Source organism: Nerophis ophidion, linkage group LG29 (genome assembly GCF_033978795.1).
Source record: "Nerophis ophidion isolate RoL-2023_Sa linkage group LG29, RoL_Noph_v1.0, whole genome shotgun sequence".
Classification (NCBI taxonomy): Eukaryota; Metazoa; Chordata; class Actinopteri; order Syngnathiformes; family Syngnathidae; genus Nerophis; species Nerophis ophidion.
The window spans coordinates 13,781,184-13,795,971 of NC_084639.1; the positions used below are offsets into that span (position 1 = coordinate 13,781,184).

The 14,788-nt window shown below is 39.1% G+C and overlaps 1 protein-coding gene across 1 annotated transcript; it reads right to left on the reverse strand.

Moving 5' to 3' along the window:
* Positions 1-7,204: 7,204 nt before the first annotated feature.
* On the reverse strand, positions 7,205-9,013 carry LOC133545879 (uncharacterized). Its single transcript, XM_061891588.1, has 6 exons — positions 8,852-9,013; positions 8,426-8,770; positions 7,787-8,110; positions 7,577-7,699; positions 7,475-7,518; positions 7,205-7,386 (listed from the first exon to the last, which is right to left on the reverse strand). The coding sequence occupies exons 1-6, from the start codon at positions 8,892-8,894 to the stop codon at positions 7,258-7,260; spliced, it is 1,008 nt and encodes a 335-aa protein (XP_061747572.1). The 5' UTR covers positions 8,895-9,013; the 3' UTR covers positions 7,205-7,257.
* Positions 9,014-14,788: the final 5,775 nt, after the last annotated feature.

Consider the following 14,788-nt stretch of genomic DNA (forward strand, 5'->3'; position numbering starts at 1 on the left):
TTGGTCCAAAATAAAAGCAAAATCAGTTAACTAACTCACGACATGTCACATGACAAGATAACATTGGCGCAACTTTATGAATATAGATGCAAAACTCCGGAAAGGGCAAGGCAGGTACGGAGGTCTGGGGGACAGGCAAGTGGTCAGGGGGTGGAGCGAGGCGTCATTGTCCAGGGGCCAGGCCAGTGGTCGAGATCCGGGGAGGCAGTAGGAAGTGCAGAGGGATTCCGGGGAGACGAGACACACAGCTCGAAACCAGGGAATGGCACGGAAGACAAGACACGATGAGCACATAGGCGAGGAAAGCCAGCGACGTGTAAGGCTTACTGTACAGGTACAAGTAGCTACGTTCTGGCACTGGAAGGCAGGACACGCTGAGAAGAGCGCACAGCTGAATGTGTGGCGGCAGGTGCTTGAGCCGTAACACATTAGGCCTAAAAAAGTCAAACTTTGAAAGATGTTGTGTACTGACATTCTTGGATGCAGGCGCAGGTTTCGAAGGTTTTTCTGTAGTTCAAGGAAAACTCCAAGGGACTAGGCAGAAACGTAGGCAAAAATACTTCAGCAACAAACAAAGACTAAAGCTAAATGCTACTAACGGACAGGACTGTGTGTTCAGGCTAAAGTCTTTCAAAGTCAAACAATAGTGTCTGAGGCAGCCGGGCTGAAGAGGGTGTATACATATGTAGATGTTTGGTAATGAGTCACAGGTGAGTGTGGAGTGTGGGATAGCAGAGTCTGATTGGCAATGAGCAGATGAGCAGACAGCTGAGTGTGGAAAATAGACTGGGGATGAGTATTCCATGGAGTGTTGGACTGGGCGTGGTCCTGACATGTTGGGTAAAATAAAATCCAGCAAGGGACAGGGCAGGGCACTGGGATTGGGAACCAAACTCCAACATGCAGAAACCTCAGTGTGGGAAAAGGACAATAATGTATTTAGAGTAGAGATGTCCGATAATGGCTTTTATACCCGATATCCGACATTCCGATATTGTCCAACTCTTAATTATCAATACCGATATCAATCGATACCGATATATACAGTCGTGGAATTAACACGTTTTTATGCCTAATTTTGTTGTGATGCCCCGCTGGATGCATTAAACAAAGCAACTTTACCATGAATTCATTAACATGGACCCCGACTTAAACAAGTTGAAAAACGTATTCGTGTGTTACCATTTAGGGGTCAATTGTACGGAATATGTACTGTACTGTGCAATCTACTAATAAAAGTTTCAATCAATCAATTAAAAACAAAGTTTTCCAAAATAAGAGAACAACTTCAACTCCAGTTATGGAAAAAAAAATGCCAACAAGGCACTGCCATATTTCTTATTTAAGTCACAAAGTAGATTTTTTTTTTTTAACATGCCTCAAAACAGCAGTTTAGAATTTGGGACATGCTCTCCCCGAGATAATCCCGATACCCATTACAACTATGGCAAATACTATACTTTGACTTTCACAAAGTGCACAGTTTTTTTTTTTTAAATGTGCCTCAAAACAACAGCTACAAAAACAATGAAGGTGCACAGCTTCAGTCCAGAGTATACTGAAGATACTAGAGCATACATGCCAAACTTGAGACCTCCGTATTCGGGAGATGGGGGAGTCCCGGAAGAGTTAGTGCTGCAATGGGGTCTGAGTATTTGTTCTGTTGTGTTGAGGTGCAGATGTTCTCCCGAAATGTGTTTGTCATTCTTGTTTGGTGTGGGTTTACAATGTGGCGCATATTTGTAACAGTGTTAAAAGTTGTTTATACGGCCTCACCAGTAAACATCTCATCTGGATCTCCTTTGGAAATAGGCACCACTTCACTGACATAACACTCCTTATGGGGCGTTAAGTTGATCCTCGTACAGTCGTGCAGGTGTCTGCGGCGTTTGACATGGACTTATTTCGGATTTTTGACTTTTACGTTCCATTCACTTTACAAATGCTGCCCTCAATGACGGCTCCACATCCATGTTTTAACCCAACTTGTGACATACTGTATGTAAAACCACTGTATACGTTTCTAATCAACTGGCTTTAATCATGCATTAACGTGTTTGTTTTGGAACCACACATCGTTGAACTTGCACTTAAACCTTTTGACACGAATAATCTCAAAATGGTAATGGGAAGAAATATAAACTTTTTTGAATCCCCTCCTTTTTTTACATAGTTACTTTAACGAATATCCAGTTTCCTCTGAATCACATTTTATTATATTCATTTGGATCCACATAACTTCATTTGCCTGAATTTTTTTAGTCTCCTGGTGCATTAAAAGTACCTTTCACTGGAACTAGGGGCCAAGCCCAACTCTTGTAAAACAACCCCACACCATAATTCCTCCTCCACCAAATTTCACACTCGGCAAAATGCAGTCCGAAATGTACCGTTCTCCTGGTAACCTTCAAACCCAGACTCGTCCATCCAATTGCCAGATGGAAAAGCGTGATTCATCACTCCAGAGAAGGCGTCTCCACTTCTCTAGAGTCCAGTGGCGACGTGCTTTACACCACTGCATCCCACACTTTGCATGGTACTTAGTGATGAATGGCTTAGATGCAGCTGCTCGGCCAGGGAAACCCATTCCCTTAAGCTCTCTGCGTACTGTACGTGGGCCAATTGGAAGGTCAAATGAAGTTTGGAGCTCTGTAGCAACTGACTGTGCAGAAAGTCGGCGACCTCTTTGCACTATGCGCTTCAGCATCTGCTAACCCCTCTCTGTCAGTATACGTGGCCTACCACTTGGTGGCTGAGTTGCTGTTGTTCCCAAACTCTTCAATTTTCTTGTAATAAAGCCGACAGCGGACTTTGGAATATTTAGGAGCTGTTACGGCGTGGTCGCATCTTTATGCGAGGATTGTTCTCCCAGGAATGCAGAACGGACAGCTCCGGACGACAGAGTGAGGTAGGAGATGATTTATTTATCAAAAATCATAACCAAACCGAAAACAAGCGATTGCACTCGGAAGCTAAGGCAAAACTTAGCACAGGAAACACAGAAGCAAGAACCAGGAACATCAAAACGTAACGGCTGCATGGAGCAAACAAAGAAGCCAGGACGAGTGAACAACATAGGCAGGCTTAGATATGTGTCTCTTGATTACAAACCGGTGTGTCCCACACAACAGAGGCAGGTGAAAATCACAAGTAACCTTGGTGACTAAACTCAGGAACTAAAGGAGTCCAAAACTAACAGAACATAACTAAACAAAATATGATCCGAAACCCGGATCATGACAGGAGCGTGGAAATTTCACGACTGGATTTGTTGCACAGGTGGCATCCTGTGACAGTTCCACACTGAAAATCACTGAGCTCCTGAGAGCGGCCCATTCTTTCACAAATGTTTGTAGAAACAGTCTCCATGCCAAGGTGCTTGACTTTATAGCCACACGTCGTTGAACTTGCACTTACCCTGTTAGAAAAATTGTGTGTAAATTATCAAAAAACTTTCCGCTCTCTGAGTTTCCATTGAACAGATGAGAGCTGTCCTTGATCGACCAAGTAAGGTCTTGGAAGATTCCGCTGTGTACGTTGGAATGAGACGGGAGGGGTTATCTATTGTCCTCAAACACCTGCCGAAGCTGAATCCAGGACGAACCCAAGCCTGAGGCATCTTCTTCTTTTGTCTTCAATGTGACCGAAAACAATGATTGTTTACATACTCCCCATTTCTGTTGTGACATGTGTTGTTGCGTAAACATTGAATATCTAAATAAAAGAGGAGACATAAACCTTTTTCGTCAGAGCTTGGTGCAGGACTGTAAAAAGTGTACAGTGGCCATGTCTCTCCTCAGATCTGAGTCAAAATGTTATTCTGTCTCTGTTTTATTCTTTGCCTTTTGTCTTGTTTAATAGATGTCATCAGTGTTTGAACCTGACATACCCATTCAACACAAATAATCTGTGCTGCGAGCCGAACTCTGCTGTAACATACCCTTCCATCACTGTGCTCGATAAATTCTGACTGGGCAGCAAAAGGTAATTAAAGCAACTCTGAAATTTAAGCATTTGTTTAATGTGGTTTATTGAGTATGTCACAGTCAGCTCCACATCATACATTTAGTACATAATATACATACATATCTCCAGTGAACAGTCTTGTGCTCAAGGGCAGTATTATTGTTTCACGAAAAAGAAAAGAAAATTGAATTAATAAAATAAAATAAAATTGTATTAAACTAAAAATCTCAAAAGGGTAATGGGAAGAAGTATAAACTTTTTTGAAACACCCCCTGTTTTTTTACATAAATACTTCAACTAATATCCAGTTTCCTCTGAACCACATTTCATCACATTCATCCGAATCCACATAAAACAATTATGTGCTGTCATGACATTTGGTGAGGTTTGTTTTCCCGTGGTGCCAAGCGACTGGACCGGACATGACGTGAAGAAAATGATATATTTTATTTTTAACACTCTAGTACTACAAAAACAAAGGGCGCCCACAAGGCGGGGAACAAACTTAATGCAGGAAATAAACTAACACATAAACACACTGAGGACATGAAACAAAACTACACTTACTGTGACGTGAAAAGCATGAAACTATGGCAAGAAGTGAGCAATCAGAAGTGTCAGGAGTCTGTAGAGGGTGATGTCGCCAGGCTGACTGCCTGGCAACTACAGGCTCAATAGTGGTCCAGTGATTGACAGGTGTGTGAGTCCAAACAAATCAGGAGCGTGAGTGGTGAACAGGTGAAACTAATGAGTTGTCATGGTGACAAAACAAACAAGAGTGCACAATGAGTCCAAAACCTAACAGAACGTGACCACAAAAGATGACATGTGCTTACAATTCTCAATATACCATCATAAGTCATAAAAGGCATTCATACTCATATTCAAAACAAGCCTAGACCTCACTATACCGAACCAAAATCTAAAAATGTTACAATTTCTTAAAATACTCAATGTTTGAACAGTGTTTGAGCTCATCACTCAGGCTGTTCCATATTTTCACCCAAAAGACTTTAAAAATGTATTTTAATATTTTTTTTATTTTTAAGCCCTTTGATTGTATTTTACAATTTTTTTTTGGTGTTGTTGTTTTTTTAGCTTTTTTAACTGTTAAGACCCTGACTTCAAATTATTGGATTTTAGACTTTTTGACTATGTTCACACTGCAGGCCAAAGTGGCCCAAATCAGATTTTCTTGAAATCGGATTTTTTCGAAATCAGATTTTTTTCAAATTTAGATTCTTTTCAAAATCTCACTTTTTCAAGCTGACTGTTTACACTGCAAAACATATGTGATCTTTATCAGACTTCAGCTTAAACACGCAGAGGCCCCAACGTCACTTGCATGTGCAGGTCGATAAAGTAAAAAAAAAGAAGTTAACCGGATTCCATAAATGAATGAATAAGTCACTATTATTACTTCTACTACTACTACAAAATAAAATAAAAGCCGCCACATCTTAAAAACGAGTGGGGTTCTTTTTATGTGAAAATAAAGGAAGGTAAAATAATATATTAAGGAATTAATTATGTACCATATTTTTCGGACTATAAGTCGCAGTTTTTTTCATAGTTTGGCCGGGTTTGCGACTTATACTCAGGAGCGACTTATGTGTGAAATTATTAACACATTACCGTAAAATATCAAATAATATTATTTAGCTCAGTCACATAAGAGACTAGACGTATAAGATTTCATGGGATTTATCGATTAAGAGTGACAGATTGTTAGGTAAACGTATAGCATGTTCTATATGTTATAGTTATTTGAATGACTCTTACCATAATATGTTACGTTAACATACCAGGCACCTTCTCAGTTGGTTATTTATGCCTCATATAACGTACACTTATTCACTATTCTTCATTTATTTTAAATTGCCTTCAAATGTCTATTCTTGGTGTTGGGTTTTATCGAATAAATTTCCCCAAAAATGCGACTTATACTCCAGTGCGACTTATATATGTTTTTTCTCCTTCTTTATTATGCATTTTCGGCAGGTGCGACTTATACTCCGGCGCGACTTATACTCCGAAAAATACGATAATATATTTGGGAGGGTTCTAATGTTTTTAAGACTGTTGAGTAGAGGCAACTCGGACAACAGTGTGGATCAATGTTAGCTTTTATTTTTGAACTCACTTATGTAAACAACTTTCGTAATGTACGTAAAGTGTAAGAAAATACGCCACATCGTCAATTCCGGTCCTTTAACAATCGCTATTTCTTCGGAGTTGAAATATATATAAATATATTACATGTAGGCCAGGGGTAGGGAACCTATGGCTCTAGAGCCAGATGTGGCTCTTTTGATGACTGCATCTGGCTCTCAGATAAATCTTAGCTGACGTTGCTTAACACGATAAGTAATTAATAATTTTGCTGTTAATCAGATTGTTAAAAATAACCTTCTAAGTTATATTTAACAGATTTGCATTCTCATGCATTTTAATCCATCTACCACACCTGTTCAAGAAGTCACATTAATGGTCAAAAGTATTTGATCTATTATTGGTTAGCTTCAGAACAACAATGTTATTAAAAAGAATAAGAGATGCACGCAGTTAGTTGTTGTAATCAGGGAACGTCTAAATGAAAGAGGAGGCGTCGAATTCTCTTGTCAGACTGTGGGGCCACACTGTACAAGGGTACAGGTCTACGGGTTTCTCCTCATTGAGATAATTTGAATCCTGTCTCTGTTTAATTCCTTGCTTCTTGTCTGTTTAATAGATGTCATCAGTGTTTGAACCTGACAGTTGTATTCAGTGTTAAAAATATTATACGGCTCTCACGGATATACCCTTTAAAATATTTGACTTTCATGGCTCTCTCAGCCAAAAAGGTCCCTGACCCCTGATATAGGCTATTATTTGCGCACTATTGATTAGTGATGTATCAAAAATGTTGTAGGTGAATAAAGACTTTGCTTACCGAAACCGGATGTTGCATCCACATCTGTTGGCAGGCTGCTCGCCCATAGCCGACAAAAAAGTCACGCATGAGTCGGATTCAGGTCGCATTGCCGTTTGGACTGAAGTCAATTTGAAAAGATCAGATTCCAATGCGATTGGGACTGATGTCAAAATGTTAAAATATTTTAAACACTTTGGAGTGTTTAAAATCCAATGTGAGTTACTTGATGGCAAGATAAAAATCTGATTTAGTGTGCAGTGTACAGAGGGCTGTTAAGACCCTGCGCATACCCAGAGTTTTCTAAAAAGATTGACAAACAATGTGTAAAAGTAACAGAATGTGTATTAGAACACATTTTAATTTTGTGTCATGAGGATTTAGTTTTGAAGACGCACGCCACTGTATGTGCTGAATTCCTCTGCTGCCCTCGTATTTGTCTGCCTCGCTCTGCCAGTTTTCCTGGTGACAATGGTCGGCATGGAATAAACCAAAGAGTCCTCGTCTCTCTGAGGAAACAAGTCATGTGACACATGAGAAGAAGCTGTAAACCAAGCAACGATGCAGAGAATTTTTTTTTTACAAACTTCCTTTTACCTGCTGGGAGTGACTGAATGTTTCATCGAGTGTTTGTGGACCAGCTGAAAAATTGAAGAAAGAGCATAAAAGAACGACATGATGATGATTGATTGTTCTTACCTTTGCAGCAAAAACTGTTTTTTGTCCTGATCTTGTTGAAGAGGAAGGCTGACATGATGAAACTTAAGGCCAAAGCAGCACTCAAGACAAAGATAACATACTTGGATGAATTAGAGCTGGAATCTGAACGGTTGTGATTAAAAAACAGTCCATATTTTTAGTAACAAACACTAATCATGAATTTGTCGATACAGATGAATAAATCCTTACCTTCATTGATGACTTTTATTGGATTTCCCATGAAAATCCTCCCACATGTGACCACAGCACACAAGTAAGTTCCAGCATCAGAGGAGTTGACGTTCTTTGAGAAAGTGTGGACACATTTCTGTGTGGAATTATCTTTGATCTCCTTGCATTCATCATGAGTGTAAACAAAGCTGGGATGGACACTTTCTGGTCCAGTTCTGAACCAGGACACTTTGTGTCCATCCTGACAGATGTCATTCCCAGAGTGGGAGAGGACTGAGCACTGCAACTTTACAGGCGGTCCTGGTTGGACTTCAGAGACAACAGACACAGAGGGCTCTGGTTCTGGGAAGAGTGCAAGACAAATTGAAGTCTTTCAGCATTCTCTGACTTTGATTCCACAGATCGACATTCACTTCTGTTGAAATCATGAAGCTAAAAAGTACTGTGATGTGTTAATGGAGAGGTTATATTTCTTGTAGTGCGTGTAAAATCATGTTCATCACAATAAAATATTTGTTCATTTGGAAATTGGAAGGCTGAATTATTGGAAGAGTAGTAAAGTCAACATCTTTATCTATAAACAAATGTTATGTAACAAATAAAATATGTGAAATTGTTGATTCAAACTGTTTTGTAATTATTTGTTGTCATATTTACCTGTGACCTGAAGGAATGTTCCCTTCAAAAACGAGAGTTGACCTAAATCCACTTTTAAACAGTAGTAGATCGCCGTATCACTTTTCTCTACTTGACTAATTTGCAGAAGAAATGTTCCTTGTTCTTTTTTGGCTGTGATGCGATGTGCAGTAGTTGATGTTCCTTGATTAACTGGGCTTGAATCGTGAGATAACGTTGCATATAAAATTTCAGGAAAGATTCCAGAAACAAATCGCATCCAAATTAAGTAGTTCCCAACTGTGATATCCTTGTAGGAACATGCAAGAGAGACACTTTGTCCAGGTCCAACAGTCTGAGTGGAAAAGTTGTAGGCACCTGTACTTGCTGAATAGAGAAAATAAGACATATTAATAAGAGTCATGTACAGTATGAACATGTCTCCATTGGAACTGAGCATGGACTTACCTCCACTTTGGAGCAGGAGCAGCAGATGAAGCACGATCCACATTTTCTCCTCTCGTTTGACCAAGTGAACATCAGACCATGTAGACAGTATCTTAACGTTATTGACTTGAACCACATCAAACCAAATGGGAGGGAACTATTTTGCTGCTATCTCATTGGCTCATCAGTGCCGCCTCTACCTCAGTGGAAATATGTCCACCCAAACTTTCCAGTCTCTTTCTTTCATCTTCTCACAGTGGTTCTTTTTGTGTACTCGGGTGGGAATGGTGAATGTGATACCATACCATACCAACTTTATTTACAAAGCCCTTTAGAATACATAATGCAAACCGCGTTTGGTATTATTACAGATTTAGTAAAAAGCTATATAAATACAGACTATTAACCATTTTACTAGTAATAACTATGCAAGCAATTATTGTTTTGTCTTTGCAGAATTGAGCACATCAATAAACTAATAATCTAAGAAGCATCTGTGCTGGATTTTGCTAAAACATGAGTTAATCTATTTAATTTTCATTGACATTAACAAAAAATATTTTGGTAACCAGTAAATCTCACCAATATTAAAACTCTTTTTAGAGGCTGACCCTTCCATTGGAATAGGTTTTATATACACTTATGTTTGAATTATGTGCATTTGTCATTTTGAACTGAAAAAAAAATAAGTATTGAGAATTTTTCCCATTAATTCATTTTAACACAAAACGGCCATTTAAGTGCTTCCTCCCCCAGAGATGTAACACTCCCCTGGCTAAGGTAGAGATCCTTCCACAGGGATATATAAGGGAACTTTTTTCACAACTTATACATCCTTCATTTACAAACCCTGTTTGTAAATGAAGGACCGGAAGGTCCAGATGACACAATGTCAAATATTTCCAAAAACAATTTGAAATGTGGACTCGTCAGACCACGGAACACTTTTCCACTTTGCATTAGTCCATCTTATATGGTCTAGGACCCAGAGAAGCCGGCGCCGTTTCTGGATGTTGTTGATAAATGGCTTTTTCTTTGCATAGTAAAGCTTTAACTTGCACTTACAGATGTAGAGACAAACTGTATTTAGAGACAGTGGTTTTCTGAAGTGTTGCTGAGCGCATGTGGTGATATCCTTTAAAGATTGATGTCAGTTTTTGATACAGTGCGAAGGTCACAGTCATTCAATGTTGGTTTCCAGCCATGCCGCTAATGTGGAGTGATTTCTCCAGATTCTCTGAACCTTTTGATGATATTATGGACCGTAGATGCTGAAATCCCTAAATTTCTTGCAATTGCACTTTGAAAAACGTTGTTCTTAAACTGTTTGATTATTTGCTCACACTCTTGTGGACAAAGGGGTGTACCTCGCCCCATCCTTTCTTGTGAAAGACTGAGCATTTTTTGGGAAGCTGTTTTTATACCCAATCATGGCACCCACCTGTTCCCAACGTGCTGGTTCACCTGTGGGATGTTCCAAATAAGTGTTTGACGAGCATTCCTCAACTTTATCAGTATTTATTGCCAGCTTTCCCAACTTCTTTGTCATGTGTTGCTAGTATCAAATTCTAAAGTTAATGATTATTTGCAAAAAAAAAAAAATGTTTATCGGTTTGAACATCTAATATGTTGTCTTTGTAGCATATTCAACTGAATATGGGTTGAAAAGGATTTGCAAATCATTGTATTCCGTTTATATTTAAATCTAACACAATTTCCCAACTCATTTGGAAACGGGGTTTGTAGTTAAGTTTGATGTTTTCTCAACGCTGCACCATTCACATCATTCAATCTCTGTCTTATTGATTTGTTATTTTTGAAGGGGTTTAGCCTTTTTAAAGACACCACTTTTGTTAGCTTAATGAAAGACTGTATTCTTTGTATATATATTCTTATTATTTACTTCGGAAGAATCACCCTAAAGCCTTGATCTTCATTCATGTGAGGTTACTGAAACCTAGTGACCAGTCAGTATGCGGCACTTTAATCGCAATCTGTTTATGTCTGCCTTAAAAAAAAACACAATATCATAGATTCGACTAATCACTGACTATGTGTGAATTTTAACAAATCAGATTTGTCTATGAAAATCCTTAGTTGAAGACGGACTAAAAAGTATTAAAATTGTCAGACCTTTTAGATGTTAGCCGTCAGAAGTTCCACAGCAAAGACATGGTATGAAATGTATTACTGTAATTGATCCAATTAAGATTTTATTTTTATTAAACACAGAAAATATGGTAAAATGGTAGTATGTGTTTGTGTCTGTACTGAATGTTTAGTTGGTAGATGATTCAATCAGATTCAAGTCTGGGTTCTGACTGAGCCGCTGAAGAATACTTACAAAGTTGTTCTATAGCCATTCTTTTGATATTTTGGCAAAGTGCTAAGCTTTGTTGTCCTGCTGAACGATGAACCGTCGCTCCAATCTGATTTCAAGAGCGCTCTGGAGCACATTTTCATCCAAGATGTCTCTGTACATTCGTATTTCCCTCTATCTTGATTAGTGTCCCAGTTTCTGCCGCTGAAAAACATCCCCAGATCATGATTCAGCCACCACCATGTACCATCCCGACAGTTTCCTCCAAACATGATGCCTGATATTCATGCCAAAGAGTTAAATTTTTGTCTCATCAGACCAGAAAATTTAGTTTCTGATAGTTTGAGAGTCGTCCTGGTGCATTTTGGCAAACGTCTTGAAGAAAAAATGCTTCCGTTTGGTCACTTGACCATACAGGCGTTATTGGTGGTTTGCTCCAGAGATGGTTGTCCTTCTGGAAGGTTCTCAACTTTCCATAGAGAAATTCTTAATAGAAGTGACCCTTGGGTTCTTGGTCACCTCCCTGACTAAAGCCTTTCTCCCTTTGATCGCTCAGTTTAGATGGTAAGCCAGCTCTAAGAATAGAGTCCTGGTTGTTAAAAATGTCTTCCATTTATGAATTGTGGGAGCCATTGTGCTCATTGGGACCTTCAATTAGGAAAATAAATTTTTTGTACACTTTCCCAGATGTGTGCCTCGAGACAATCCTGTCTCGGAGGTCTACAAACAATTAATTCGACTTCATGCTTGGCTTGTGCTCTGCCACACTCTATATTGTCAAGTGTGAGACCTTCTATATAGACAGGTGTGTGTCTGTCCAAATCATGTCCAACCAACTGAATTTATCACAGGTGGGCTCCAATTAAGCTGCAGGGACATCTCAAGGATAATCAGTTAAAACAGGATGCACCTGAGGTCCCTTTTGAGCTTCATGGCAAAGACTGTGAATACTTAGGTACAATTGACGTCCTTTTTTTGGTTTTGTTATTTGATTTTGCACAACTTTCTCAAAAAATGTTTCACATTCTCATGTTGATAAAGTAACCTGAAACAAGTAACAGCAAATGTAATGTGGTAAAAGATGCAAGTAGTAAGCCTGTCGATGAAAACTACTGAAAAACATTGTACTTTTGTGCTGACTGCCCAAAATAAATATCCACCATGTTCATTTCTAACGTCACTAATTCACCTACGAGTTTATGCTGATGATAATGCAACACTTCTTACTGCAAACTGTAAATAAAAAGTATTGAACATTTTTTTAGTATTCTTCCTGTGTGCAGTTGTTGCAGCAATCGTGTATGAAGATGTCGCACACTTGGACAGGAAGACAAACTCCTTCTAAGTTCACACTTTTTTTATTTTAAAGGTTAACCACAACAAGTTTCAACTTCAACAGTGTTTGTTTGAGAGAGTAGCTCATTTATTTATGCGTGTCAACTTTTAAGGAAGAGTTACAGCGTGAGACTGATCTACTAGAAGTGTGCGTGTATTAAAACAGGTGAAAATGTGATAACAAACACTAAGCTGATCTACTCAACTGGAGCGTACAGGATTGTGTCTCTTAAATGAGCATTTGACGTGTTTGTCTTCATGAGTATGCAGAATAAATGCTGATGATCACAACGCCCACAATACTGGAAGGAGGAGATGCAAGTAAAGTGTGTGATTTATCAAGACTCAAACTGTTCTGCAGCCCCTGTTTTGCGTTTTTACCTTGCACGTTTGAAATGTGAGTGCAAATGGACGTGAGAAAGGAGGCAATCGTGCTGCAAAGACAAACAATAGAGATAACATCCTCCATCTTTTGCGTTTGTGTCAACATATCCATCCTTTTCTACCGCGTGTCCCTCTCGGGCATTCACACACCAGGGCCAATTTAGTGTTGCCAATCAACCTATCCCCAGGTGCATGTCTTTGGAGGCGGGAGGAAGTCGTACTGTCAAAAATACAAACCCTGTTTCCATATGAGTTAGGAAATTGTGTTAGATGTAAATATAAACAGAATACAATGATTTGCAAATCATTTTCAACCCATATTCAGTTGAATATGCTACAAAGACAACATATTTGATGTTCAAACTGATAAACATTTTTTTTTTTTTGCAAACAATCATTAACTTTAGAATGTGATGCCAGCAACAACTGACAAAGAAGTTCGGAAAGGTGGCAATTAATACTGATAAAGATGAATAATGCTCATCAAACACTTATTTGGAACATCCCACAGGTGTGCAGGCTAATTGGGAATAGGTGGGTGCCATGATTGGGTATAAAAGCAGCTTCCATGAAATGCTAATTCATTCACAAACAAGGATGGGGTGAGGGTCACCAATTTGTAAGCAAATTGTTGAACAGTTTTAGAACAACATTTCTCAACGAGCTATTGCAAGGAATTTAGGGATTTCACCATCTACGGTCCGTAAAATCATCAAAAGGTTCAGAGAATCTGGAGAAATCACTGTACGTATGCGATGATATTATGGACCTTTCATCCCTCAGGCGGTACTGCATCAAAAACCAAAATCAGTGTGTAAAAGGTAACACCACATGTGCTCAGGAACATTTCATAAAACCACTGTGTAGCTGAGATAGGCGCCAGCGCCGCCCGCGACCCCAAAAAGGGAATAAGCGGTAGAAAATGGATGGCACTGTCAGTAACTATAGTTGGTCGCTACATCTGTAAGTGCAAGTTAAAACTCTACTATGCATAGCGAAAGCCATTTATCAACAACACCCAGGAACGGCGCCGGCTTAGCTGGGCCCGAACCCATCTAAGATGGACTGATGAAAAGTGTGAAAGTATTTTGTGGTCTGACGACTCCACATTTTGAATTATATTTGTAAACTGTGGACTTGGTGTCCTCCGGAACAAAGAGGAAAATAATTATCCGGATTGTTTTTGGCCCAAAGTTCAAAAGCCAGCCTCTGTGATGGTATGGGGGTGCATTAGTGCCCATGGCATGGGTAACTTACACATCTGTGAAGGCACCATTGATGCTGAATGGTCCATACAGGTTTTGGAGTAACATATGTTGTCATCCAAGCAACGTTATCATGGACGCCCCTGCTTTTTTCAGCAAAACAATGCCTAGCCACGTGTAACAACAGCGTGGCTTCGTAGTAATAGAGTGCGGGTACTTTCCTGGCCCGCCTGCAGTCCACACATGTCTTCCATCGAAAATGTGTTGCGCATTATGAAGCGTAAAATACGACAACAAGACCCCGGACGGTTGAACAGCTTAAGCTGTACATCAAGCAAGAAGGGTAAAGAATTCCACTTTCAAAGCTTCAAAAAATAATTTCCTCAGTTCCCAAACGTTTATTGAGTGTTGTTAAAAGAAAATGTGATGTAACACAGTGGAGAACATACCCTTTCCCAACTACTTTGGCACGTGTTGCAGCCATGAAATTCTAAATTAATTATAATTTGCCAAAAAAGAATTAAGTTTATGAGTTTGAACATCAAATATGTTGTCTTTGTAGTGCATTCAACTGAATATGGGTTGAAAATTATTTGCAAATCATAGTATTCCATTTATATTTACATCTAACTCAATTTCCCAACTCATATGGAAACGGGGTTTGTAGAAATATTAGACATCGCCTATTCAAGCAACATCCTATTATAATTTTAA

Excerpts from the sequence above, each read along its gene's own strand:
- LOC133545879 (XM_061891588.1), bottom strand. The coding sequence starts at position 8,894 with ATGTGGATCGTGCTTCATCTGCTGCTCCTGCTCCAAAGTGGAG. Across the intron at positions 8,771-8,851 it reads GCTCCTGCTCCAAAGTGGAG|CAAGTACAGGTGCCTACAAC; the intron begins GTAAGTCCATGC and ends TTCTCTATTCAG. Across the intron at positions 8,111-8,425 it reads AACATTCCTTCAGGTCACAG|AACCAGAGCCCTCTGTGTCT; the intron begins GTAAATATGACA and ends CACTCTTCCCAG.